This window comes from Dufourea novaeangliae, unplaced genomic scaffold, assembly GCF_001272555.1.
Source record: "Dufourea novaeangliae isolate 0120121106 unplaced genomic scaffold, ASM127255v1 scaffold6, whole genome shotgun sequence".
NCBI lineage: Eukaryota > Metazoa > Arthropoda > Insecta > Hymenoptera > Halictidae > Dufourea > Dufourea novaeangliae.
This window is the reverse complement of record NW_015373900.1, coordinates 3,578,388-3,603,126: the sequence shown is the minus strand read 5'-3', so window position 1 is coordinate 3,603,126 and position 24,739 is coordinate 3,578,388. Positions and strand designations below refer to the sequence as shown.

At 35.1% G+C, this 24,739-nt stretch overlaps 2 protein-coding genes across 2 annotated transcripts; one reads left to right on the top strand and one right to left on the bottom strand.

Moving 5' to 3' along the window:
* Positions 1-262: 262 nt before the first annotated feature.
* Positions 263-16,379, top strand: LOC107193520 (5'-nucleotidase domain-containing protein 3). The gene is made up of 9 exons (XM_015582984.1): positions 263-774; positions 9,078-9,253; positions 9,546-9,773; positions 12,997-12,999; positions 13,074-13,214; positions 14,234-14,391; positions 14,828-15,014; positions 15,085-15,225; positions 15,937-16,379. The coding sequence occupies exons 1-9, from the start codon at positions 576-578 to the stop codon at positions 16,291-16,293; spliced, it is 1,590 nt and encodes a 529-aa protein (XP_015438470.1). The 5' UTR covers positions 263-575; the 3' UTR covers positions 16,294-16,379.
* A 3,350-nt stretch (positions 16,380-19,729) lies between these two features.
* On the bottom strand, positions 19,730-21,739 carry LOC107193607 (dnaJ homolog subfamily C member 3). The gene is made up of 6 exons (XM_015583086.1): positions 21,567-21,739; positions 21,383-21,493; positions 21,070-21,269; positions 20,664-20,989; positions 20,252-20,595; positions 19,730-20,177 (listed from the first exon to the last, which is right to left on the bottom strand). The coding sequence occupies exons 1-6, from the start codon at positions 21,613-21,615 to the stop codon at positions 19,759-19,761; spliced, it is 1,449 nt and encodes a 482-aa protein (XP_015438572.1). The 5' UTR covers positions 21,616-21,739; the 3' UTR covers positions 19,730-19,758.
* Between the last annotated feature and the right edge of the window lie 3,000 nt (positions 21,740-24,739).

The following is a 24,739-nucleotide window of genomic DNA, read 5'->3' as shown; positions in this document are numbered from 1 at the left end:
GGAGACAGAAGGTGTGCGCCTGGCAACATACCGCGTCTATTTCCGTCTTCCAGGTATCATTTTCTTTCCCCGATTGCGACACCCGTTCGTAACTCCGATTCGTTACGTTAAGTATCCCGAGCGACATGATTGAGTCCCTGCTCTGTCCCTTCATCCCCCCACATCGCGAGGTGTACGCAAAGAAGATAGAGACCAGCCGATAGTCGAACGTACGCAGCGTGCGCGTACTTGTCGTGCTTCGAAGGTGGTGGCCGAGTCCGTTCACGAGCGTTTGAACTCCGACAATTACAAGCGAAACACGGTGGACCTCGCTATAAATAGCGGAGTACGAACGACTAAGAACGAGGGAAGAAGAGATAAACGGATAGAAGACTCACGGTGTGTGATAGTGTTAGAGCACGAGAAGAACAGCGTCATACACGTACGATTTCGGATTCAGTGAGAAACACGAAGGCCAACACACGGAAACAACGACAAGGGCTGGTAGAACGGCGCAGGAACTTGAATCTCCCGCCGTGTGGAGTGCCAATCGTCGAGCACCGTGGTCGTAGGTGTATACCCGCCAATCGTCCGTGATGCTGCACGTGAAAACCTTCGCTGTCGCTGCAACATCGCCACTAGTTGTCGAAAGTCTCCTCTCGTCGTGGTTGTTTCGCGTGTCCAGCAGCCATGTTGTGTCCAGTGGTACGACCGGTAAACGCGTCCTTCACAGTATCCCAATATCGCGTGAGGTCATGCTCGAGAACTACCAGAAGGCGCACGAGAAGTACAGATGTAAGTACGAACGCTGGCTGCAGCCATCTTTCCATCTGTCTCTCTCCGTACCACGTTCGTCGACTCGTGTCTCGTCCCGATCCACGTCGCGTGCGTCACACCGCGCATGCGCACTCGCCGCACGAAACTGCTTCGATATTTCGAATCGATGACACTGGCCGCGCGGGACCTTGATGCCCCCCCGTTGATCGCGTGTCCCCCCGTGTGCGGAAATTGTAATTGATATGTCAATGAATCATCCCTACTCTGCGCTTTCAGGAAGCGTTCGATCTACGCGCACGGTCTTAAGGGCAACGTTATCGTTAAATGTTACGAGAGCGTGACAAGCGGAAGTATTTGCATATTTGCGCGGACGTTGATTGTACGCCTGTTTGGCGGGCCTCCAAATGTCTTCGGCGCGTCTATTAACGAACACGTTGCTACTAACGATCCCCATGACTTTGTAAAATATGACTGGCTTTGTATCTACAAGGCGTTTTACTAGAAATAGGGATAATCTTAATGTGGTCTGGATTAATGTTTTGGTTATCAGGTTTAACACTAGGATTACCAACGATAGATGTGGGCTATTTCTATCGTATCCGAACTTTTGAAATTATGCAAATGTACAAATTAGCTAATTTCTTAATTTTCATATTGTAATGAAAGTTATGAAACATCTGAGAAAATCCGTTGTTGTAACATTTAATCGTCGTCATAAAAATGTACTAACCCATCATTTTGACTGCTTTGATAGGTCTAGTCTTAAACATGGCGCGACAAAAAATTCTTTCCTGTAACCACCGTCTTTGATATTATAAGCTTTAGTAGTGTTTTTTTAATGGAATATAAGTGGAAGATGAGTATAACAACTATAAGTACACTGATATTTTCTTATAATCAAGACTTTAATAATTTGCTTACTATAGTTTTCGAAAGTGACGCCATTCAGATACCGGATTACAAGTGACATCGTTTGATAACATTATATGTATACATATACACAAGGCGGTCCGTTATTGGTAATACACCCGATTAAGGAATGATTCCTCGTGAAAAAAATACGTCAAAAATATACAACAAAATCTCTTCATATGACGTTCTGCTTTTGAGAAGTTAGCCTTTCAAACATTTGATACGCATGCACTCCTGCTAGCAGTAAGTAGAAACGGTATCTAATGAACAGACACGCAAGTCGAGTCCTATTAAATAACACGTGTACGAATCAAATTTTCAAAGCTATTTTCTCGAAGAAGAATTTCTATTTATAGAATCTTTATTTTAGTGTTTCGATTTACTTTTCATGAAGATTTATCCTTTTGCTGATTGTATCGTCGGTGACGGACAATTGTGTTCACAAGGTTCAGTAAAGATAGTCTAAAAATAAGGAAACAGTATTACTTAACCATAATACAATAACAGGCTTACTGTATTACAATACAGGAATAGATCAGTGATGATTACCTAACGTGTTTACTTTAATTACGTTTACTGTTTGAAATGATCTTTGGTAGCCTTTATGACAGCATGAATTCCATCAATTTGAAAGTATTATCATACACAAATATGCATAATTAAATTAACACACAGCGAAAATCCTAGCCGTTGGCGTTAGGGTTATTAAAATTCATTGGATTTCCACAAACCACTGGTAAGATGTCGGTCTATTACTTGCTGGTTCTACTTATAATACATAACGATGATGATACTGTGCTATGTTTTCTGTCGGTTTTACTGTCTCGAAAACAAATACTACCGTACTCCTGTCACTGTTTATAAACATTAACACAAGTAGGACTCCCCTGTAACGGACAGACATATCAGCTACAAGTGGTGTCCTATCGTGTCTTTCTGAGTAACTACTTCCAGTTTTCTTGGGTATTTCTAAGTAATTACGTTAATATGTTCGAAAATAAGGTATTACAATTTTTAAATAGAATTAAAGGGCAAAATTTTGCAGAATATATATCACTTTTAGCCTGTCCTGTACGTTCGCCAGATCTAAATCTCATTGAAAATTTACGAGCTTATTTTATCTGATAACAGCCCATTTTCAACTGTAAATGATCTGAAAACCGGAAACATCCAAGAGCGAGACAACGTGGAAAATAGATCCTTGTATCATAGAAATACTTCATTAGAAGTATGAAAGATAAAATTTTTCAAATAATAGTAATAATCCAAATAAAATGAGCTTTATTTGGGGTAGGTGCAACCATGAGAAACGCTATTGGATCAGTATTCTTAGAATAACAATTTATTATTTTCACTGAATTATCGTAATTACTGTTGTATATTCACAGAAACCCCATACAGTAGCAAACAAAAAAACTACCAGTTTTTTCGACTTGTTTTATTTTTATTATTTTTTAACGTCGACTTTAAAGTCCAGTATGCGTTTAATATACAAAAATTCTGATAGAAAATTAAAAGCTGCATAAAACCCAGTATATTAAGATTTTAAGTTGATATTAAGAAGTAATAGAAGTATAAAAAATCAAAAAAGTGATTACAATTTTATTCGTTACTGTATCTACATAAACTACAAATTTTATTGCATTTATAGCACACAGAAGTATGTGCAACACACTAAAGGACAAAAGTTCGATCGAGTTTAATAAAATTTCTTATTCTACTTTTATCCCATTAATATCCCTGAGAAGAAAGAATTTGTGATTTTTAATCCCATCTTTATAAATCACTTCGTAAAATTACATTTTGCATAGAAATCACAGTCTACTCATATCATTCAATTTTTAACTAGTTAAACGCCATCGTGGAAAAAAATGATGCTGCGTTTGATCACTGCGTAAGAAAAGGTCGAGTCTGAAGGACACAATATCCATACTAATACAGATGGTCGATTATTATATTACTTGGGATACAAATGGCGTTTAACGTGTTAAGCTTTTCCTTCGCACTGTTGTCATATGGCTACGTATTCTAAATTACAACATAAAATATTAGTACATATTTTTTTTCATATCTGTGAGTATATACTAGTTTGTTCTAGTCTTGTATAGGTAACATGACACAAATTTTGATATGCTTTTATCGGTAAAGTAAGACATTATTGTCCTTTGTTTCTTTCATTTGCTGGAAGCCATGTGTTGTGTATTGTTAGAAATACAATAAGAACTTATAGAATTGTAATTTCTTTTAAATATTTCAATAGGGTTCACTGATCAAAAGTAACAAAAATGGGTTTAATTATGTATAATAATTTTATGTCAACTATTATACATAACTGAATGAGAAATGGCACTAAAAAAGCTTTTAAAAACTTTCTGATATTTTTTGAATCATTTATATGTCATGTAATATAAACAAAAGTTCAAAAAAAAATATTTTTTCGTAATTGTTAAATAATTCCGGAATGAAAAGGTTAAAGTGCTACGAATAGAATTTACGAAGCACACTGCATTTCTGAAAATAAATCATCGTATCAATAAAAAAGTGTATCGATTCATTATTTTCACGTAGCTATCTCGCCCATTGACGAATATAGTATACATACAACTCGAATTTCGAGCAGTAAGGTGATCGGAGTGGAACTTCTGAACAGGATGTGTAGAGAAGAGTCCTCGATACCAATTCGATCCGCCGACAGAGAGCGTTCGGTGAAATAATTGAAGGAGGAGAAGCCGACTATCAGAAATTTGTATCTCGAAGTTAATTAGTAGCAGAACACGCAGTGGAGACGAGTCGGACTGAGTCGGACGGGGCGTACCGGGCAGAAAAATCTAGGACGGTGAAAAGCGTCTCGTATCGGGCATCTACGGAACAAAACGAGAGCGCGGCGGGGTTTTATCCTAACTTCGAAGGCTGACAAAGGAACGTGTTTTGTACTGTTACACAGGAAAACGAAAAATCTTGTATGCGCTTTGTAGTCCACCTTGCCCTTATTAACCCCTTCAGTGTCGAATTAATGCTAAAAGCTAGAAAAAGTATGTTTTTATATATTTTACTCTATTTAGGTTCAAATTATATTAAAATAATATTTTTTTGAACTTTTCTTTTTTATGTGTATGAAAAAAGAATCGTGCATAATCACGCATATCCGTTTTTGATGGCTATATAATGCAATTTTGGCAGTGCGTAAAAAAACAAATAATGCAAGTGACCAATTTCATTCATTCTTTAGATTATATAAATACAAAAAAATTGAAAAAGACCTTACTTTATCTTCCCGAGGATGGCTTCTCCGTGGTGACTTAATTATGAAATGTCTCAGGAACCGATGAACACACAACCCCGCCAATTTTAGATTATGTTCTCAAATGTTGCCAATATCAAAACACCAACAAAAAGTAAAAGAATATTGAGTGTAAGTACTCGAAAAAAGGATTAACTTATATATACATAATTTTGCACGCGGAGTTTGAAGGAGTTTAAAGTGAATAACCATAAGTATCCGTTTGTTTATTTATCAAAGATACAGAGCACTCAAAGTTGGAGAAACGGGTGACAGTGTATTAAATGACGAATGGGAATAAAACAAAAATGATTGCTTTTATTTGATTTTTTTTATTACAAATACCCTTCAGAAATCAATTCTTTCTGCCAAGAAACTATATTTGGTGAATATTGTTACGATTCAACGTACATATTAAATCGTAAGAATATACAATATACAATTCAATATACACATTGAACCGTAACATTATTTATAAACTACAATTTATTGCCAGAAGGATTTGATTTTCGAAGGGTACTTATAATAAAGAAAAATCAAATAATGCAGTATTTTTTGTTTTGTTCTAATTCGTCATTTGATACAGTATCACCTATTTTACTAAACCTTGATGCCCCGTGTCTTGGATATATCGAAAAATGGGCCCTTACAGTTTTTCACTTTTGTGAGGAGATTCTGGTGTATCAGTTCTAAAAGCAAATGATGTTTGCGAATTTTTTGTTGAGAGAACTATTAATAATATGACAGTAAACAATCTTGAAATATAAGAAGCCAACCTTAAATTATAAAAAAAATTTTTTGTTTCAATTCTTAAAAAATATTATGAATCAACTGTACGCGTACCACGACGGTCGAGCCTGGAATTTACAACTCCAGGCGGATTCGAAAGAGAATCCGCGCGGATGGACGCGACACGTAAATTGTAAATAAAAATCTTATTTGTTTGAAAATATGAAATAAAGATTGCGCTGCAGCCCATGAAAATCGATTACCTGAAAAAAAATTATTCGATTGGTTCTTTTCATCTGAAATACAAAACTAAAATGATTCCTAAATTAATCAGGCATGGCTATCCTAGATACCACATTTGGGTTGGAATATTAACAAAATTTTAAATGGCTGCAATTTGAAAATTAAGTATCGACTTCTGCGATTTTTTTCGTCCCTTTGAAAAGAGCGGACTGTAAAATTAAAAAAGAAAAAAAATTTGGTATAATTCTAAGAGAGACGATAGCGACACATCTGCTGAAGATGTGTGCACAAGATAGTCCCCATCGGTCAAGTCAAATTTGAGATATCTTGACAACTATTTTTCAGAACACGGTTTTTCAAAAAACGCATTTAAAGTTTCCATGCGGTATGGGCGCGCAGTGTGTGCGTCATCCTTCATTCTTCTATAGGTTTGACAATTTTATGAATTTCGCTACAATGCTTCGGGAACACATTTTCAGGATCCGAAGCTATAAAAAGATGCAAGAAAAAGAAAATCGATTTTTTTGACCGGCTACAGGTGAATACCCCTTTAATAAGTATTAAGTGGACTACAGAATGCAAATAAGATTTTTCATTTTCCGGTGTAACCGTACAAAACGTTCCCTTGTGAGGGGAGAGAATAACGCGACAGCACGCGTTATCCTGTCGTATTAAACGGACACGGTGCAAGGCCGCGAGCTAGCGCAAAAGTCACGTGCACGCGGATCGTATTCCGCGTTCGGCCGTGTTCATCTTGATAGAGCCTATCTGAGGTTACGCGAGAACATTAAACAGAGAAAGAAAGAGAGAGGGAGTAGTACCGTCTGGCCCGTTTTTAAAATTATGCCACACGCCCGATGCCGCGAAACGATAAGAAAAGTAGAGGCATTAACGAGCGTGCAAATAATGGTCGTATCAGGAGATCCTGATGCACGCGCGTTTAATTATGTATGGAGAGCTGTTTCGAGGTTGCGGTGAATTCGTATCGGGATCGAGAATTAATAAACGCACTTAGGTGTGTTTAAGAGTCGGATGGAAGAATTTCTTTCAGTGTAGGTGATTATAGGTTGTCAGGTATGTTGATATGCGGTAAAGTCGGTGATACAAAGAAAAACAATTGAAGGACTACAGAGAAAAATAACACTATATGACCTACCTAAAGTAAAGGAAAATAAAATAGTATAAGAAACAAGTGGTTCATGCTGCTATATAATAGAAAGAGAAAAGAAAAACAGATGAATCTGTCTGTAAGGACATATCGAATTTTAGAAAAAAGTTTATTCGTATTGGGCGTCGTTGTCGAGAAAATCAGACTTTGAAGATTCACTTGATAAGCATCTGGTAGAGTAGAAACGGTCAGTAATGGAAAGGCACGTTAACCGAAAGTCGATTCTTTAAAAAATTAAACTTTTACGGAATAATTTAACAATTTCGATATGTTTTTAAACGAGGAATCAATTCGTAAACATTTGTAGGACTAATACTATCAAGCCCGTTACGTAACGTTATAAATGTATTATATGTAACATTAGAAGTAATACATATTGTTTTAATGTAAGTGAAGAAATGTTATTCGAATTGTTTTTATATGTAGAATTATCTCTTTTTCAGTTGTATCACAAATTCTGTTGACCAGGATAGAAATTACAAAAGTTTGGAATTTGGAACTCTTTCTTAACCCTTTCGCTACGAGCGGTGACTATAGTCACCCAGCGCCTGACGTTCACTATTTACGGGTATTCACTATGTATGCTTGCTTATTGTTATGTGATAATTTGTTATTTAATAATTTGTTAACCCTTTCCTTTCTACGAGCGACTACAGTCACTCTGCATAATATGCAGCGGTATTGAACGTACAGCAGGCGATTTTAGTTCTTCCGCAAGTGCACACTTGCGCGGCGGCCCGTTCCGCGGAAGTACCGCGCCGTAGAATCCGTCCGTAGCGAAAGGGTTAAGGAGTTACATAGCTTTGACAGGTCAAAAGATAAGGTTATTTTTAGACATGTTTTTCTCACATAAAGAAACGTTTTATTTGAAAATTAAGATGTGTCTTTTTGTGTATAAATTAAGTTGAACTCTCTTATTAAAAGAAATTTGATATCTTAAGAAATGATACTGTGGCAGCATCCCCCAAGGCCTTTTCATAGTTACAGCATTTGCGGTAACGAAAATATCTCGGAGACAGTACTGGATCGATTTAAATAAAATTTAGTATAAATATTCTTAAGACTATAATCCAGTACTTGACGAGAAGATTTTTTTATTCGTGTTTTGTTTTTCATTCTATTAAAAAAAGAAAATGAAAATTTAGGTCGAAAATCGCATGCTTGACTTTGAGTAGCTGTCATTTTTCAAAATCGTCTTCGACAAGTATTAGTGTTTTTTGTGTAGATTCTAGATGAATGTGAAAACACAAGAAAATATTACCGATAAAATCTTACAGAGATATTTATGTTACCGCAAATGCGCTGACTGTGAAGAGACCTTGGAAGAAGGAGCTACTACGGTATCATTTCTCAAGATATCAAATTTCTTGTGACCCTTTCATTCCCAATTTATTTAAAAATTATCAAGAAAATATTTTGTTGTATTTTTGTGTATATTAGACGACATATAAATGATTCAAAAACATTTTAACATTTTGAGACTGTCTAATGCGACTTTTCATTCTTTGCCGTTTGACAACTTTGTTACTTTTATAACAGTTAGATATAATAATTCTCACTATAATGTTATTATTCATAATAAAACCCAATTTTTCTTACCTTTGTTTTAGTTAGTATTGAAGCTTTTAAATGCACATTAAAGTTTGTACTATACCATCTATATAAGACTAGAAGAAACTATTATATACTCACAGATACGAAAAAATACACGATACTAATAAATTATTTCATACCTAATTTAGATTACGTAGCCATACAGCAACAGTGGTAATGAATGGGTTAATAAGAGAATACAGCTTAATTTATGCACAAAACGATGTATACCTTCATTTAAAAGAATTTTTGTAATTTTTTGTATATAAGAGACAAAATTCATAAAATCAACCCTATTTTCCGACCTATCAAACCTATATGTATAACCCCCCCCCCCCCAAATGAGAAAATTCTCAATACCAGGTCGTTAAAGATACAATTTCCACGACTGTTCAGCGAAAAAGCTACCCCGAGACGTGAATCCAAAGGGGGTGTTCGCCTGCAACGAGCTCGACCTAAAGGAGGTCCAGGTCTACGGATTCGATTACGACTACACGTTGGCCTGCTACAAACCCTCCATGGATTACTTGCTTTACAATCTCGGCCGCGACATGCTCATCCAGAGGTACAAGGTACGCGCGAAGCTTCCATTTAGAACTGCGAAAAATGCCCGTGTCTGCGAAACGAGACGACGGCCGACGGGAACTTTCGAGCAGACGCCGTCGCCGCCGCGGCAACTCTAATTCGCGACGGGCGACGCGACGAAACTTCGTCGTAACTCGTTTCTGCTCGCGAGTTCCGGGGTCTGCTCGTCAGCGCAGACGTTTTCTCGAAAATCAAGCGACAATTACGGTCCGAACGAGAATTTCAATTGAAACTTGAGGCAAACCCACCCACCAAACCTTATTTAATCGGTTGTACCAGTACCCGGAGGGAATCGGCGGCCTCGAATACAAGGAGGATTTCGCTGTACGGGGTCTCCATTACGACATCGAAAAGGGTCTGCTGCTGAAGCTCGACAGCTTCTTGCAAATTCAATTCGGCGCCGTTTACCGGGGTTTACATCCGGTCCCGGACGACGAGGTCCTCAGGCTCTATAAGAACAGAATAATACCGATCGCCTACGTGGAGGCGCCGCACAAGCACTCCCATGTAAGCACCCTCGGCGATTAGTGAGTATGATTCTGTGGGGTTTAATGAAAGAATCTCTTTCGTTTGGTCTTGACCGATCCATTGTTAACTGTGAAAATTGTTTCCTCTTGTTTGTTCGAAAGATTTCAAAGTACGAGGGGTGTTTCCAAGAATTCTGGGAATTGCGATCTGTCTGAACACTCCAGGGGTATTGACTAATACTTTCAAATACAGACAAGTCAGACTTTCCGAACGGTGTTAGTCAATATCGATCAGAATGATTTAGCCGCTTGGCAAACATACACAGTGTATTCAAAAAGTTCCCGGAGTTATGTTTACTAGCAAAAAGATTTATAGGTAGACATCATTTTATTGTTTAATGTTCTACATAGTTTCCTCCTCTGTTGATGCACTCTTGATGACGTTCATAGAGTCGCCGGAAACATCTGGAAAAGTCTTCGACCGAAATACCGTTTAACGTCGTTGTCACTTTCCGTTTGATTGCTTCCTCATCCTCAAAACGAGTTCCTTTCATGGCTAGGTTCAATTTTGGAAATAGGAAATAATCCGCTGGAGACAGATCTGGTGAGTACGGAGGGTGCATCAGAACCGTGACTGACTTTTTAGCCAAAAATGAAGACACAGTTAGCGATGTGTGAGACGGAGCGTTATCGTGTGACAGAAACCATTGACCGAACTGGTGTTTTTTTTCCAAGTTCGTCATGAAGGATAGCATGAACACTTCCAATACTTATTTTCAACTCTTCTGACAACATTTCGATGGTCATACGGCGATCTTTCAATGAGAAGCTGACGAACTCGCTCAACATTTTCGTCCGTTCTGCTTGTCGACGGACGCTCTTTCCTTGGGTTGTCTTCGAATGACTTGCAACCATTCTTGAAACGTGAATACCATTCAAATACTTGCGTACGACGGAGACAGTCACTTCCATATGCATTTTGCATCATTTGGTATGTCTGTAGGACTTTCTCCACTTAAAAAACAAAACCGTATCGCAGTTCTTTGCTCCATCACAAAAATTATTACAACAAAACAAAACTGACAAATTCTAAATGTGCTCTGCAGACAAACGACTAAATCTTTTAAGGTTAAACGAAGCTGATAAACAAAAGAAGATCTATAGTCGATAGATTTAGCCCTATCATGTAATAACAGTCCGGGAACTTTTTGAATACACTGTGTAGATGTGTTTTTAAGTGGTTAATTTTGCAACTATTGAAGAAGTTGTATGTTCTCAAAGAACCAGTATTTTCTTAAAAGTTAATTTAGTAATTATCAACTGGTGTCAAAATTGAAAAAACCTCTACGTGGTGGATGATTTCAGGATTTAAATGACTTAATGAAGAGATTCCCAAAAAGTTATTTCAAATGGCTTGAAAAAACTAATTTCACGCTTGGACCAATGGATACAGTTAAACGGAAATTATATTGAAAAATTATAATGGAATATTAACGAAAATTAATAAAATAAGCAATTTATACGAGAATTCCCAGAACTTTGGAAACACTCCTTGTACTATAGGATCTCTAGTACTGTAGAGATTTATCTTCATTCGAGTACAGTAGACCCTCGTATAACTCGGATTCGTATAACACGGCAGAAAAATTGTGACACGGTAAAACAGGCTTATAGAACACGGTAGGTAAGTCTGCGTTTTCATATTCTAATGGAAACTACCGTATTTTTTTGAAAACTATAGCATTTGATTGAAATATCTACAACGGACGTAAACGGAAAAGTCATCGAAATCAAATCGGCGCCTAACGTGTTAATATTCATTTTACATCTTTTATAATAGTCCGTTACGTCTTATGTAAATATCTGTTTCCATATGCATACACAAACCATATACAGTAGCGGACCAAAAAGTTACCACTTTTTCGTTTTGTTCTATTTGTATTATTTTTTAACATCAATTTAAAACTGTAGTATGTGTTCAATATATATTTGAAAAGTGGTAACCTTTTTGTCCGCTACTGTACATATGTGTATGTATAATCTATGTGACTCGTATAACACGGATTCATATAACACGGAACGTATCCCCCGTGTAATAGGGGTGTCTACTGTATGTTACATTGAATACTTGAATATTAGCCTGTATTTTTATATCATTACAACAGTTATCTACGATAGCCAGAATTAATTTTGTTGAGAAGAATTGAATCTGAAACTGTATAAAGAAGTATTGACTTATAAGCATAAATGAATTGCATTGGAAAAAAATAGTTAGTATTGAAGATATTTTTATTAAGAATATCAAAAATTTAGGAAAGATCTGCTGGTATATTGGAACATAGATATTAAATTGCTACGGATGACGTTTTGAACAAATTTCTTAAATATTAAAAAAAACCACTTCCAGTAGATCAAATAACAATTTCAGGTCATTTGCAGAAATTAAAATGATTTGATGTTGAATATATGTACATACTAATATCACATGAGTATTCATAATTTTTAGCTGAAAGCACAATATGTATGTATCATAAAGGTGGCAATAGGATTAAGCATATACAGTTTGACCGACAGTAACTGAAACAACAACATGCAGGTGCAAGAACTCACATGACTGACCATGGAGTAGTACACAAAAACATAATAAATCAATTATTATTACTCTTTAAATTTTGTTCTGAAATGTAAGAGGTTCAACCTCTATTCCTCTTAAAAGAAGAAGGTTTTTGATTGTCCTGGTAAGTACCTGCCTGAAACGCTGTTTCTGTCACGTACTGTCTATTGTGAGAACAGTACAATATGCAAACATTATGTAAACGACCGAATCGTGATGGTCTCTGAAAATCCAAGAATCTCACGCGCAATCTTATCTTATATTGCGTTCAGTATTGTTCTAATGCAAAATACGATTACTGAACATCGTAAAAAAATTGAAAAGAAATAAGTAATATTCTCTGTTCGAGGTGTTCTTCGTTGTTCTTTGTTGCATACAATGCAGTGCAGATACGAAACATCGTAAATGATTTAAGTACACTTAGAAACTAAAAGCCGAACAACATTTCATGATGTAATCGATGCATGATTGTTTTGGCCTTTCTTCAAGGTTGATATCTTGCATGTATGTACATACACGTATCCTCAATTTTCCGTTCCCGAACGAAAACTGGACCCCGAATTTGCAGCGATTTAAACGTCTTCTGTTTGTTTGCATGCGTCGACGCGTGTGTTTTTCATGACGGAATTTTGTCCAACGTAATGTACAGAAAGTGAGTACTTACACGAGTCTTTTTTGTATTTAATTATCCTCGGTTGCGCGGATAAAGTGAAAATTTTATTACAGGAGGCGCTGCACCGAACGAAGATGATTCAACTGGCCGATTTGTTTTCGGTACCGGAAATGGGGCTTCTGTGCAACGTCACGGAGTACTTCCTTCGGAATCATATCGATTATCACCCCGAGATACTCTTCAGGGACGTAAAGGTGAGTATGAAACATTTAAAATGGAATAACGATTATTTATAAATTAACCTCTTGACTTACAACGTCGAGTCAGACCCGAGTTGACAATTTCAAAATCGATTCAGCAAACACGAATATTATTAGTTTTCTTTAAATTCATGTAAGATACCACTTTGCTGGTAATAATATTTAACTTTTAGAGTAAATGTACAGTTGCGGTAAGTACAGAATTCTTTTCGTTTCTGGAAAACTATCCACAAGAAAGTAATTCTGGAGACTGCAGTCGTCAAGAAAATCGTAAGACAGGGGGTTAATATTCTACTATAGACGTGGAAATATACCATGACCAAAAAGTAAGTTAGTTCGATTATTTACGCGATGAACTTCTATCAAAAGTCGTTAATGCTTAGAAATATTCATAGAAATTAATTAATATTATTAACGATCTAAAAGATAAGAATATATCTTTCTTTTTAATACTTTCCTCTTAACATATGTTTGTCAATATGAGATATATTAAACACTTTTAATAATTCAGTATGAAATGTAAGATATTTCTCTTGATTGTTTCTATTTTATCATTTATATTAAGACGTTAGTAATAAAACTACTAAAGTCTTAATATAAAAAAGAAGAATTTAAGTACTGTATAGTGAAGTTTTTGCATTACTTTCGACATACTGATATACTTAATGAAAATAAATTAATTTCCATTATATTCCAGTTCTCACAAATGATGTAGTTTGGTAGTCTGTAAATTTTCATAAACATTTATAGTCTAGTAATAATAATTTAATATTTACGACATATATTTTTACATTTCATTTTTTTATACTTATATTCGGTTTTGTAAATGCTTAGTATAAATAATGACAGAAATAATAAGATCTTCGTAAGAAATTACATGAACAATAACTGGAAGAAAAAACACATGATAAATAATATTGAAAATTCTATAAGCGTATATAGATTTGAATGAAGTGTTCAATTCCTGAGGAACAACAGTTTCTAAAACCGAGTTTTATCTCTTCTCTTTATAGAATTCTGTGCAAAGTTGCCATCCCATAATGCACGGCATGGTGGTGCAAAATGTGTCAGACTATTTGGAAGAGAATAAGGAATTAACGAAATTCATCGACCGACTTAAAAAGGCTAACAAAAAGATGTTTTTAGTGACCAACAGCCCTTTCCACTTTGTGTAAGTGTTGTGAGTTACAATTAGTTTTAGTGACGTGTAGAATGTGTCTATCGACTCAAGTTCTCCAGTAAATGAAAAACCGAAGATATTTAATTTTCTACTCCCAAAATTATTTTTATTTATACACAACACTTATACTTAAGAATTACTCGTAATCGCTTCCCCGTTTTAAAAATCAAAATTAAAAGCTGTACAAATCTGATCACTTTCTGGTCTTTTCATCGAAAATGTTTCTCGGATTTATTAATAAACGAAACATTTAAATGGCAGACTTTTATAAAAACAAATAATAAAAATATTTAGAAATTTTAATTTCCACTGATGGTTGATCGATAGAGACCAGAATATACAATGGAGAACTTGAAGTAAATGTTGGAGGATTTCTATGGCTGTTTGAAGCGTTACCGTTGATCGATGAATTGACGTTTGATTTTAGTGATACGGGAATGAAATTTTTGGTCGGTAATAACTGGAAAGATTATTTCGACGTCGTAATAGTGCAAGCAAGGAAACCGAAATTCTTCACCGAAGAATCTCGACCGCTCAGAATTTACGATGAAGTCAATGAAACTCAGTTATGGGATCGGGTCACGAAACTCGAGAAAGGTGTGATATACCTTGAAGTAAGTTCGATCGTGTTCGTCTTAGAATGTTTACAGAAGAATTTAAATAATAACAAATTTGCAAACTTAGGGAACAGTTAAACAATTGCAAGACATGACTGGTTGGCGAGGACACCAAGTCCTGTATTTCGGGGATCATCCCTATAGTGATCTGGCGGATGTAACTTTGGAACATGGTTGGCGAACCGGTGCCATAATTAAAGAATTAACTGTAAATATTGGAAGAACTTACTAGTCCTTAAATGGAATGCAGTAAATTTTCTTTGAACAGTGGCGTCCAGTTTTGTATGATTTTTAATCATTTAAAAAGTATATTTATCATCAGTTCGTTTAGTGGTGTACAAAGTGAAGCGCTGAAAACAGTTATTTCAGTTTTTAGAGACTCGGATTCAATTTGTTTGATTTCTATTTTACAATTTGCTCGACATCGAGTGCCGCCATTCTTGTTAGTTCTAACCGAAGAATTAACTCGACTGGAGTATTTTTCTTTGAATAATAAAGCAGTATGGTCACCTTAAATATTTACACTGAAAAGGAAACAGAAAAATCAGTTCAAAATCGGAGATTTTTATCTGACAATGAAATTATAATGGAGTTGACAATCTTGAAGCGTGTTTTAGAACACTTCAATTGCAAACTAAGAAAATGGCGATCCAACAGTTTCCTTTGCGATCACAAAGATGTTTCTCTGAAACATTTTTATATTTAAAAATAAATAATTTACTTTCATTTTTAATTTACTACTCGACACAATACTGATAATAAATAAAACAGACAAAAATATTGGAAAAAGAAACAAATTTTCAGCAACTAGTAGAAAAAATTACTCGCTATAGGAAGCACATTTCAAAGAAATTTACTTTTATTAGCTTTGAAGCTTTCTGCATCATGTCATTCTGTAATTTATTTGTATATATCGCAGCACGAAATATCGACACTAAACAATCCAAAGTTCAAAGAGAACGCTAATTGGTTGCAAATGCTGACTGGCCTGATCGAGGAGCATCAAGATTATGAAGGACCCGACGCTCAAGTAACGCTCAATGAGTGGATCAAGGAGAGGGATCAGTTAAGGAACGACATAAAGCGTGTCTTTAATAAACAATTCGGCTCTGTGTTCCGAACATATCACAATCCCACGTATTTTTCTAGAAGACTCTTTAGGTTCGCCGATATTTATATGAGCACGATCACAAACCTGTTAGAATACTCAACGAGTCACACGTTTTATCCTAGAAGAGGCGTGATGCCTCACGAATACACCAGCTACTTCGTGTAATATATAAACTTGCGTTTGAACACCCAGTTAGATGTGTATTTTCTACGTTTCTTTTTTTTGCAAATCTGCTACGAGCTTACGGAACAAAAGATCAAAAACTGGACAATATACTCTAAAAAGTCTAAAAAGATACAATCATAGAAGTTAGATGTTGAACCCCAGGATGGCTTCTGTTAATGTTGACTTGTGAATAACCTCGAAAATGGATTTACTTCAAATTTTACCAAATGTAAATTCCATAAATTTAAAAATATGCAAAATTACCTTAAATTTTAATATAGTAATTTATTTTAATGAAACAAATGTACCAGTCAGCCAAATCTGTAAAGCCAAATTTTGTCCAATGCCCGTTATAAAGTTATGGCTACATGTTTTATGCAAGATTTACTATAAACAATTTGCGTGCACGTGTGCAGCAGCATAGGCAGCAACTTGGCAACAACATATGCAGCAAATTGGCTCGCGCAGATTCTGTTCCGTTTCTGCCCCCAATTTGACACAGGTTACGTTGCAAGACTTTTGCCAATTTGCTTTACCATTTTGTCAGCTGGCGTTGCCTGCAAAACTCAAGCCAAATACGGAAACAGATGTCTATATTTTTTTAGACAACTTTTGTCATTATGTGCTGGCAATTTGCTCGAAACTTGTACACAACTGGTTATCAGGGTAATATTTACAATAGGCGAGAACAGTTTTCGTCTTACTCGCATGATAATATTTTATGAAGAACAGAATTTGATTGATTATTTTAAACAGAATAAGTTACGAGTAGTTTAAAAAAAAATTCGTAAACTCGGTCAACAGTACAGAAGTTTTTCTGGCGTTACAACGCATTTTCCTTTTATGTAAATGAAATGAGAATGTCAGACTGCTAAAAGCGATAATACGAGTTAGAGGACAAGTTACATTGTCCAAATGTGTTTTGTGCGGTGCATAAATTATTTAGACAAAATAATTAATGCCAAACGTACCGCTGCGCGTATGCTATATCAGTGTAATTGTTATATTTATATTGTATATGTATACTAGTATTTTGCGAAATAGTAAGAGTCAGAAGTCTCGATGGTAGAACAAAGATGATAAAATCAACCAAGCTTGATACCAAAATATGTAAGATGATTTGTAGAATGATAGATATTGTACCGCTTATAGAACACTTTGAAACTGTTGAATTTCGTATATTTTCATTCTTTATGGCAAAGAGATATAATATATATATAGTTTATTCAGGTACAGAATTGATCATATTAAACGTTAATAATGACAATGTCTATTATCAAAGCGCATGTATGTATACGGTAGGTGAAATATCGCAAAGTGGACGTATAAAACTTATTCTATTATGTCCTTATGATAAAGTACAATTTAGGATAAATAGGATACAGAAGCTTAAGTTAATAGGGTTAATCCTAATAACTGTGATTATACTTCTATCGAGCTCACTTTTTCATGTTAGAGCTTAACGAATATGGTACAAGGTATGGTTGTGCACACAGCATAGATGATTCTTACCGCTTATACATACATAGTATTGGTGGTATCCTGTTTAAACACCAAGAATCATAACACTGTGTATGTATATCGAATGATATTACATCGAAGCTACCGACACGGAAGAAATTCTACTTAATATTTTTCCTTATCAGATTAGCGCCATTTGTTTTACATTCTTCTATCTCCCGCGAATACGAATACAATGCTTACATGAATGTGTTCAAGATGTACATAAATAGTTGTAATAGTCAATGAAAATAAATCTAGACAATACTATTATAATACACGTAATATTTGTGTATCGTTTATTAATTTCCGTAGGCTTCTCAATTTCATTTGAGGTATGGAAAGTGGATATAAACATTTTCGTAAGAAATCAAACGTAACAAGCTTATACAAGTAACATTGTTGGGAATAAAACTTGGTATGTACCTTATGAATAGAATACAAAATTAATTCCTAATAAAATCGACAGGAAACTTATAACGGTAAAAGATGCAAACAAACACATAATTAATATCGTTCGTTTTAAGAATAAAAACGAATTATAAATTAAATAAATTTTTATTTTCATTACAGAGTGTAAATTGTAAATAATATACCTGAGAAGAAAGAAAGACTAACAAGGTTCTACGGTTACTTGTGTTATTGAGAATATTATTATTATTATATAACGAAAACAGATGGCAACAACATAAAATATTAAATTAATTTAATTCGAGAGATTAAGTTCGATTTTCAAAACAAATACATTTACAACTCAAATCAGATTTATATATTTCATTATTTTTCTAGTACAACTAAACTGCCGATATTTTTCCATGTAAATTAAATTTGATCAAAGAATTATCGTAATCAATTCATACCTCATTAGGATTCAATTGTTTCAAACAACCGAAGGAACAAATGTTGAAAAAATTACTATTTGTACAAAATACTTTACATTTAACTTATATGAATTATGCTTTGTAATATAAAATTGGTATTGAAGAAATCATTATGTACGACACAATTTCTTGTATTTTGTGTACAAGTGTTCATAAACTATGCACAAATGATACGAGTGTGTTTGTATAAATTATTGAAATATATTTAAACAAATATCAGAGATTACAGTATTTACATAAAGTTCTCTCGCACTCATGCGAACACAACACGCGCTCAGCACTGTATGTACTACGTATTTTCATGAATGTCGAATACAGCCAGTGTACAGTGTATTAATGCTATCTACACTGAACCCAGTATATTTGTACTCGGTGACTGTATGACTGAAAAGATGACTTCCATAATATTTATTCGATGCGATCGTCGCACAATTTCAAGCTAAACTGAATCATCCACAGCCCGCCATAACACTCGGATGACAGTGCCACCCACAGTAACTTCTATACCTTTTATCAAAACGCGGATTTAATCACGACATCTGATTTATATGTCGCTGGCACGAAGTTTCCTCGAGTAGAAAATGTTTACATCACTTCAAACTAATTACATGGTCAGTCTGTATCAACTACAACGTTTCTCCTAAATAGTTTCATAAGCCACCTACTCAAATTAAGAATTTCCATCGTGCTTACCAATTAGTATAAATAACGTATTAAATTATGTGTACGCATTATTTATATTACGTACATATTAAATTTCAATAATTACGTTAACAAGTCACCGTCTCGAATCAGAAATAATAACAAGACCGTTATCATTGCCAAATACTGCGGACAACATTATGTGTGATGTAATTTGGCTTAGTTATTGGTCAACTGTTTAACTTACTGAGTGATTGACATTTTCCATGTACAGTCTTCAGTTTCCATGCAGATGTAAGACGCATGACTACCAACGAGGTAGATTACCAAAATTAAATTTCAGCTAAGGTAGCAAAAGTTGTTGAGTCGCGTACAAAGCGACAACAATAGGATAATTTCGATAATGTACTTGGGCTAGTACCATGACAGTTAAAAAAAATGATTAATTGAAATGGAACTTAAACTGGAAGGGAGAACCATGGAAATGATGGAATTCTTGGAAGGGATTGGAACCATACTGATGTGATCCGGACTCAGGATCTAAAGGATCTTCTCCTTGGTCAAATTTCGCTCGCTTGTCGTCGTCAGTCAGTACTTCTTTGGCAGCTGCAATGTCAATAAACCTTTTCTCCGCTCGCTTCTTTTCGTCTCCTTCTTGAAAGTTATCAGGGTGCCACTTCTGTGCAGCCTTTCTATATGCCTTAATAATATCCCGTTTTGATGCTGTTCTTGATACACCCAGGATTTTGTAATAGTCTCGAGATTCGGACAGTTTTTGACGTTGTTGCGCTTTATGAAGACCCTGCTTTGCCCTTTGTAAACTAGGGTCAATTTCTAAAGCTTCCTTAAACTCTCTCATTGCTATTTGAAAACAGAATATGTGATTAGGTTACTAAACTATACCAATAAAAAAGAACTTTCATATAATGACTTACCATCATCGAACATCTCAGCAGCAAGATACGCTTCTGCGCTGTCACAGTATACTCCTGGTTCCTTCCGCAATTTCAGCGCTTCTTGACAATTATTAATTGCCTGACTTGTATCTGAATTGCCACTATAGCACTTGCAAAGGAGTTGATACGCAAGGAAACGTACATTGCCTACATTTGGTTCAAGCTTAAGGACAGGTTGAGCAGAAACTATACACCCATCATAATCTCTTGCTTCCTCGGATGTTTGTGCATCTGCTAATAATTTGACTATTTTCTTCACTTTCTTATAAAACGAAAAACACTTTGAATGCTCTGGATCAAGTTTCAAACATTCTCGAATTTCCCTAAATAGTTATAATTTTAATTAGATATTTTGCTGCATCAAACAATTTTAAATAATTTGCTCACTCACTTCAGTGATTCTTCTACTTGTCCAAGACGATAAAGCAAGCTGGCTAATTTAAAATACCCATTAGTATTATCAGATTGTAACTTAGTTGTGGAACGCACATCAGAAATAGCACTCATATAATCGTCGAGAGCTTCGTAACATTCTGCTCTGCGTTCCCTAAGTTCAACTGCCCATGGACATGTCTCAATAATTCTGGTAATTTGTTGCGCAGCTGCTGCATAATCGCCATAACTTATCAATCTGTCTACAACAGTCAAATCTTCTTCTGCACTCCCTATTTTATATAAAGCATTGAGAGCATCTTCGTTATGGGGTTCTACTGCCAACTACAAGAGAAAGCATAGACAAAAATGTACATTAGTTATTAAAAAATAGAAACTACATGTATCATAAAAGTTATACTTACCACACTTTGAAAATTTTCTTCTGCTTTTTTGAATTGAGCTTGTTTGAGTAACACATTACCTCGTTGTAACCTTGCAGATGTAAAATCTGGCTTTAGCTCTAAAACCTTATCAAGATCAAGCAGTGCAAACTTCGCTTTACCTAATGCTAGATATACTGTGCCTCTCTTGTAATACGTTAAATAATTGTTTGGATCGCCCTCTGCAAAAATAACATGCTTCAAAATTCTGAATCAAAGAAATTTTATACTAATTCATGCAATTATGATGATTATAAAACATAAAATATGAAAACTAAATAGAAACAAAACTTACCAACAGCTGCATGGTAATGTGACAGGGCATCTTGTAACTGACCTTTTGCTAAAAATTCTCTACCTAATTCCAGATGCCTGTCAATCTCTAATTGGGAAACACTCCCAACCACTGTAATACAGATTCATTTAATATTAATCCGTAAAATAATTATAATAAGTTACTGCAGGTTAGGATTATTTACCGTCTAAAGACAGATCCAATAAGACAAGTAGTAAACCACAATGGTACATGACTGAATAAACAATTGAGCCACGATGATACGAACACCAATAAACAAGGAAACAGAGTTGCTGGCTTCACAAGCCTCTACTTAACCACCAGATAACACAAAACTATTCAGCCACACCGCCATTGCGATCGTGGTTCTATACGATTGGTCCAAGTTGGCCCAACAGAAATTGACCTCCCACCATCTACCTACGAATTCGCTGTAAAAATTGTAAATCATACTACCGCGTACAAATTTTATTCAGTGGACGTTCAATTTATCCTAGGTAGATTCTATATAGATACAAAGCGTTTAAGTTCATTAGCCTTTTTTAAGATAGTTTATACAAATTATTAGACATATTAATTATCATAATTATTCAGTGTCTTCTAAAGACTCAAGGTAACACTTGCGGAGATTGTTTAACTGATACGAATTTATAAAAATCAAAAAATTCATGTCTAAACATTTATTGAAAATTTATATACTTCCAGATTGTTTCTAAGAAATACAAATTAACAGAAATACATGCTGCATAAAATTTTTAAATCGTTATTAAAATATTGGCTATGTTTTGTACTCAAACTTTTTGAAAAATTGGTTTAAAATTTCTATATTTACTGATATGCACACATTCGGTAAACATTTAGGATATTTTAACAAAGTAATATTACGGTTACTTGTCTACTACAGATAAACAGTGCATAATTTTGCCTCTGCCATTGATATGATGAATACAAAACGCACAACGTAAAAAAATTTATATTTTGAAATTCTTTAAGTTACCCAGTACAAAAGATTATGCAATTTTGCAACGACAAACCATAAAACGACTGTGACTACCGTCTGACTTGAATGTACTTATATAAAAGAATAGGATAAAATAACTATATAAAATATTTTGGTTAAAACACATATTCAATATGCAGTTGAACATTTATAAATTTCAATGCAAATTACGGGGTAGAAAGGCGTATACGTATGGAAAAGATTCTACATCGCATAATCTTTTTCCCTCGTTTATTAGATGGTTCATTTTATAGAATTCTCCTGTCATTTTTGCATAATACTATAAATAAAACGAATGAATCACCAAATGAATAAACATTTAAATAATACACGTGATCCATCGTCTCTTATGAGGTATTTGTAACAATATTGACACTCTACATCATTCTTCACGGGATACACGTGTCTTTCACCTCGGAATGAGATGTGCACACGCTCTGCAATGTGATCACAACTTATTGCTAATGAACAACGAGTGTGTGTGTACACATATCATGTCGTATATGTATCATACACTTCGTTAGGTTAAGTTGATTTCCTTCTTTTTATTCAATTTCAGACAATTTATTTTTATTAATTCATTCAATAGCCGTACGATGTACAGTTGTTTGCAGATTTTTTTTCCTACTTCTCATATTTTTCTCGATTCATCTAATGTAGCGTGTAAATGTGCAATTACTAATAAGAGACCGACAGAATGGTACGTTCACCGTTCCGTTTCTTTACTCTTTCTTCACACTATTTTGCCACTTCGCTCACCAGTTTGATGAAACAGATATATAGCAATATCATTAGTTATAAGTGAATGATACACGACGAGCATCACTGACCGTGGAATAATACACGACACAGCCACTGAGACTCGTTGTCGGAAGCGATATGACAGTACGTGTCATACTTCCCATCAAGGTTTGTTCATTCTTTTTACGCACGTCTTTGCCACGTACTCGATTCGACAAGTGACGCTCCTTGACTTAAATAACACTCGTAAAAGTTCGAAGACATTATTTTTTCTCGTTTGCCATCCCGCCTCGTTTCGACTACAAATTTTTCATTTCCACCAACGCGTGTGCTCTTTTTCCCCTTTACGCTCGCGCATACGATGTACTCAATTGCTTCTTCTCGCTCATTTGTGTTTCTCTCTTGAGTTATTACATAGCTTGTTTACCTTTACGATTTGAACAAAAAGCTGCTCGAGGTAGACACACACAATAAGCGCATACAAATCTTTCCTTTTTTTTTTACCAAGAGCAAATCGAACACATGAGTACTCGAATTATCGAACAAGCGTAACGTACACAATAAAAAAAGAAGGTAAAGAAAATTATTACCTACAGCACGCGACACAACACAATTGTGTTCGGTGACATTTTCGCGTGCTCCGTCTTTCGACGCGGTTGCGTGTTGCGTACACAACGATACATATATATGATTTACAATATGTTTCTATTTTGTGTGTATGTGTGCTTTATAATTGCGCATTCTTTTCGTAGTTAATGATTGCAGTCACAGTCAAACGCCACGTTTGTTTTCTTTCCTATTTTTTTCTCTTTTTTACTTTACACAATATGTTATACGATTGCTATTCGTATAGCCCCTCTCACGTTTCTTTTGCACTATAATTGATCTTTTCCTAATCGTTTCGCTCTGCGTAGATCCGTAAGTGTTCCTTAAGGCTGCTCGTCCGATATACTTTAGAGGACCAAACATAATTGTTAAAGATACTTGTACAGTACAAATACATGACACTGTCTTTCCCACAGAAGTAACGAAAAGAGAGAGAGAGAGAAAAAAAATAATAAATACTTAAAACGTTAATAAATAGCTTCGTTTATTACATCATTCTCCTATTTCCTCTAAAGATGCTAATACCTTCTAAATCATAATGCCGTACTTGAATTTATACACGTGTATCGGTTACGGAAACGGTGGACATCTGATTATCGCACAAATATCTGTCGATTTTTTAGTTTTCGTATGAAATACACGAGAACTAAACCGCTCGAATCCGATCGGTGGTAATGTCGACCATTGACGGTTCGTTCACGACAGAAGAAAATGAAAAAAAAAAAAAAAAAAGAAGAAAATAATTACATGGAATCAATGTTACACCGTAACTGCTCGACGACCAACACTGTTATGTATAAAAATATCGTTATAACTAGGAGAGAAATAAGTATAAAAATATTTTTGCGTATAGTTGACGTTACTTGCATGATCTGTGTCCACCATATTACTCGTAAATGAACATATTACTTCCAACTGCACAGGACTAATAACTTACATCGACGCGTCATATATATTCGTTGCCTTGGCGATCAATTGGACAGTAGAATCCGGAATTTTATTATGAATAT

What these genes read in the sequence shown, in the direction of transcription:
- LOC107193520 (XM_015582984.1), top strand. Translation starts at nt 576, where the DNA reads ATGCTGCACGTGAAAACCTTCGCTGTCGCTGCAACATCGCCACTAGTT. An exon ending in AACAGCCCTTTCCACTTTGT is followed by an intron (nt 14,392 to 14,827) that starts GTAAGTGTTGTG and finishes GTTTGATTTTAG; the next exon opens with TGATACGGGAATGAAATTTT. An exon ending in AAGGTGTGATATACCTTGAA is followed by an intron (nt 15,015 to 15,084) that starts GTAAGTTCGATC and finishes TTGCAAACTTAG; the next exon opens with GGAACAGTTAAACAATTGCA.
- LOC107193607 (XM_015583086.1), bottom strand. Translation starts at nt 21,615, where the DNA reads ATGTACCATTGTGGTTTACTACTTGTCTTATTGGATCTGTCTTTAGAC. An exon ending in ATTGGATCTGTCTTTAGACG is followed by an intron (nt 21,494 to 21,566) that starts GTAAATAATCCT and finishes TCTGTATTACAG; the next exon opens with TGGTTGGGAGTGTTTCCCAA. An exon ending in AAGAAAATTTTCAAAGTGTG is followed by an intron (nt 20,990 to 21,069) that starts GTAAGTATAACT and finishes TTTCTCTTGTAG; the next exon opens with TTGGCAGTAGAACCCCATAA.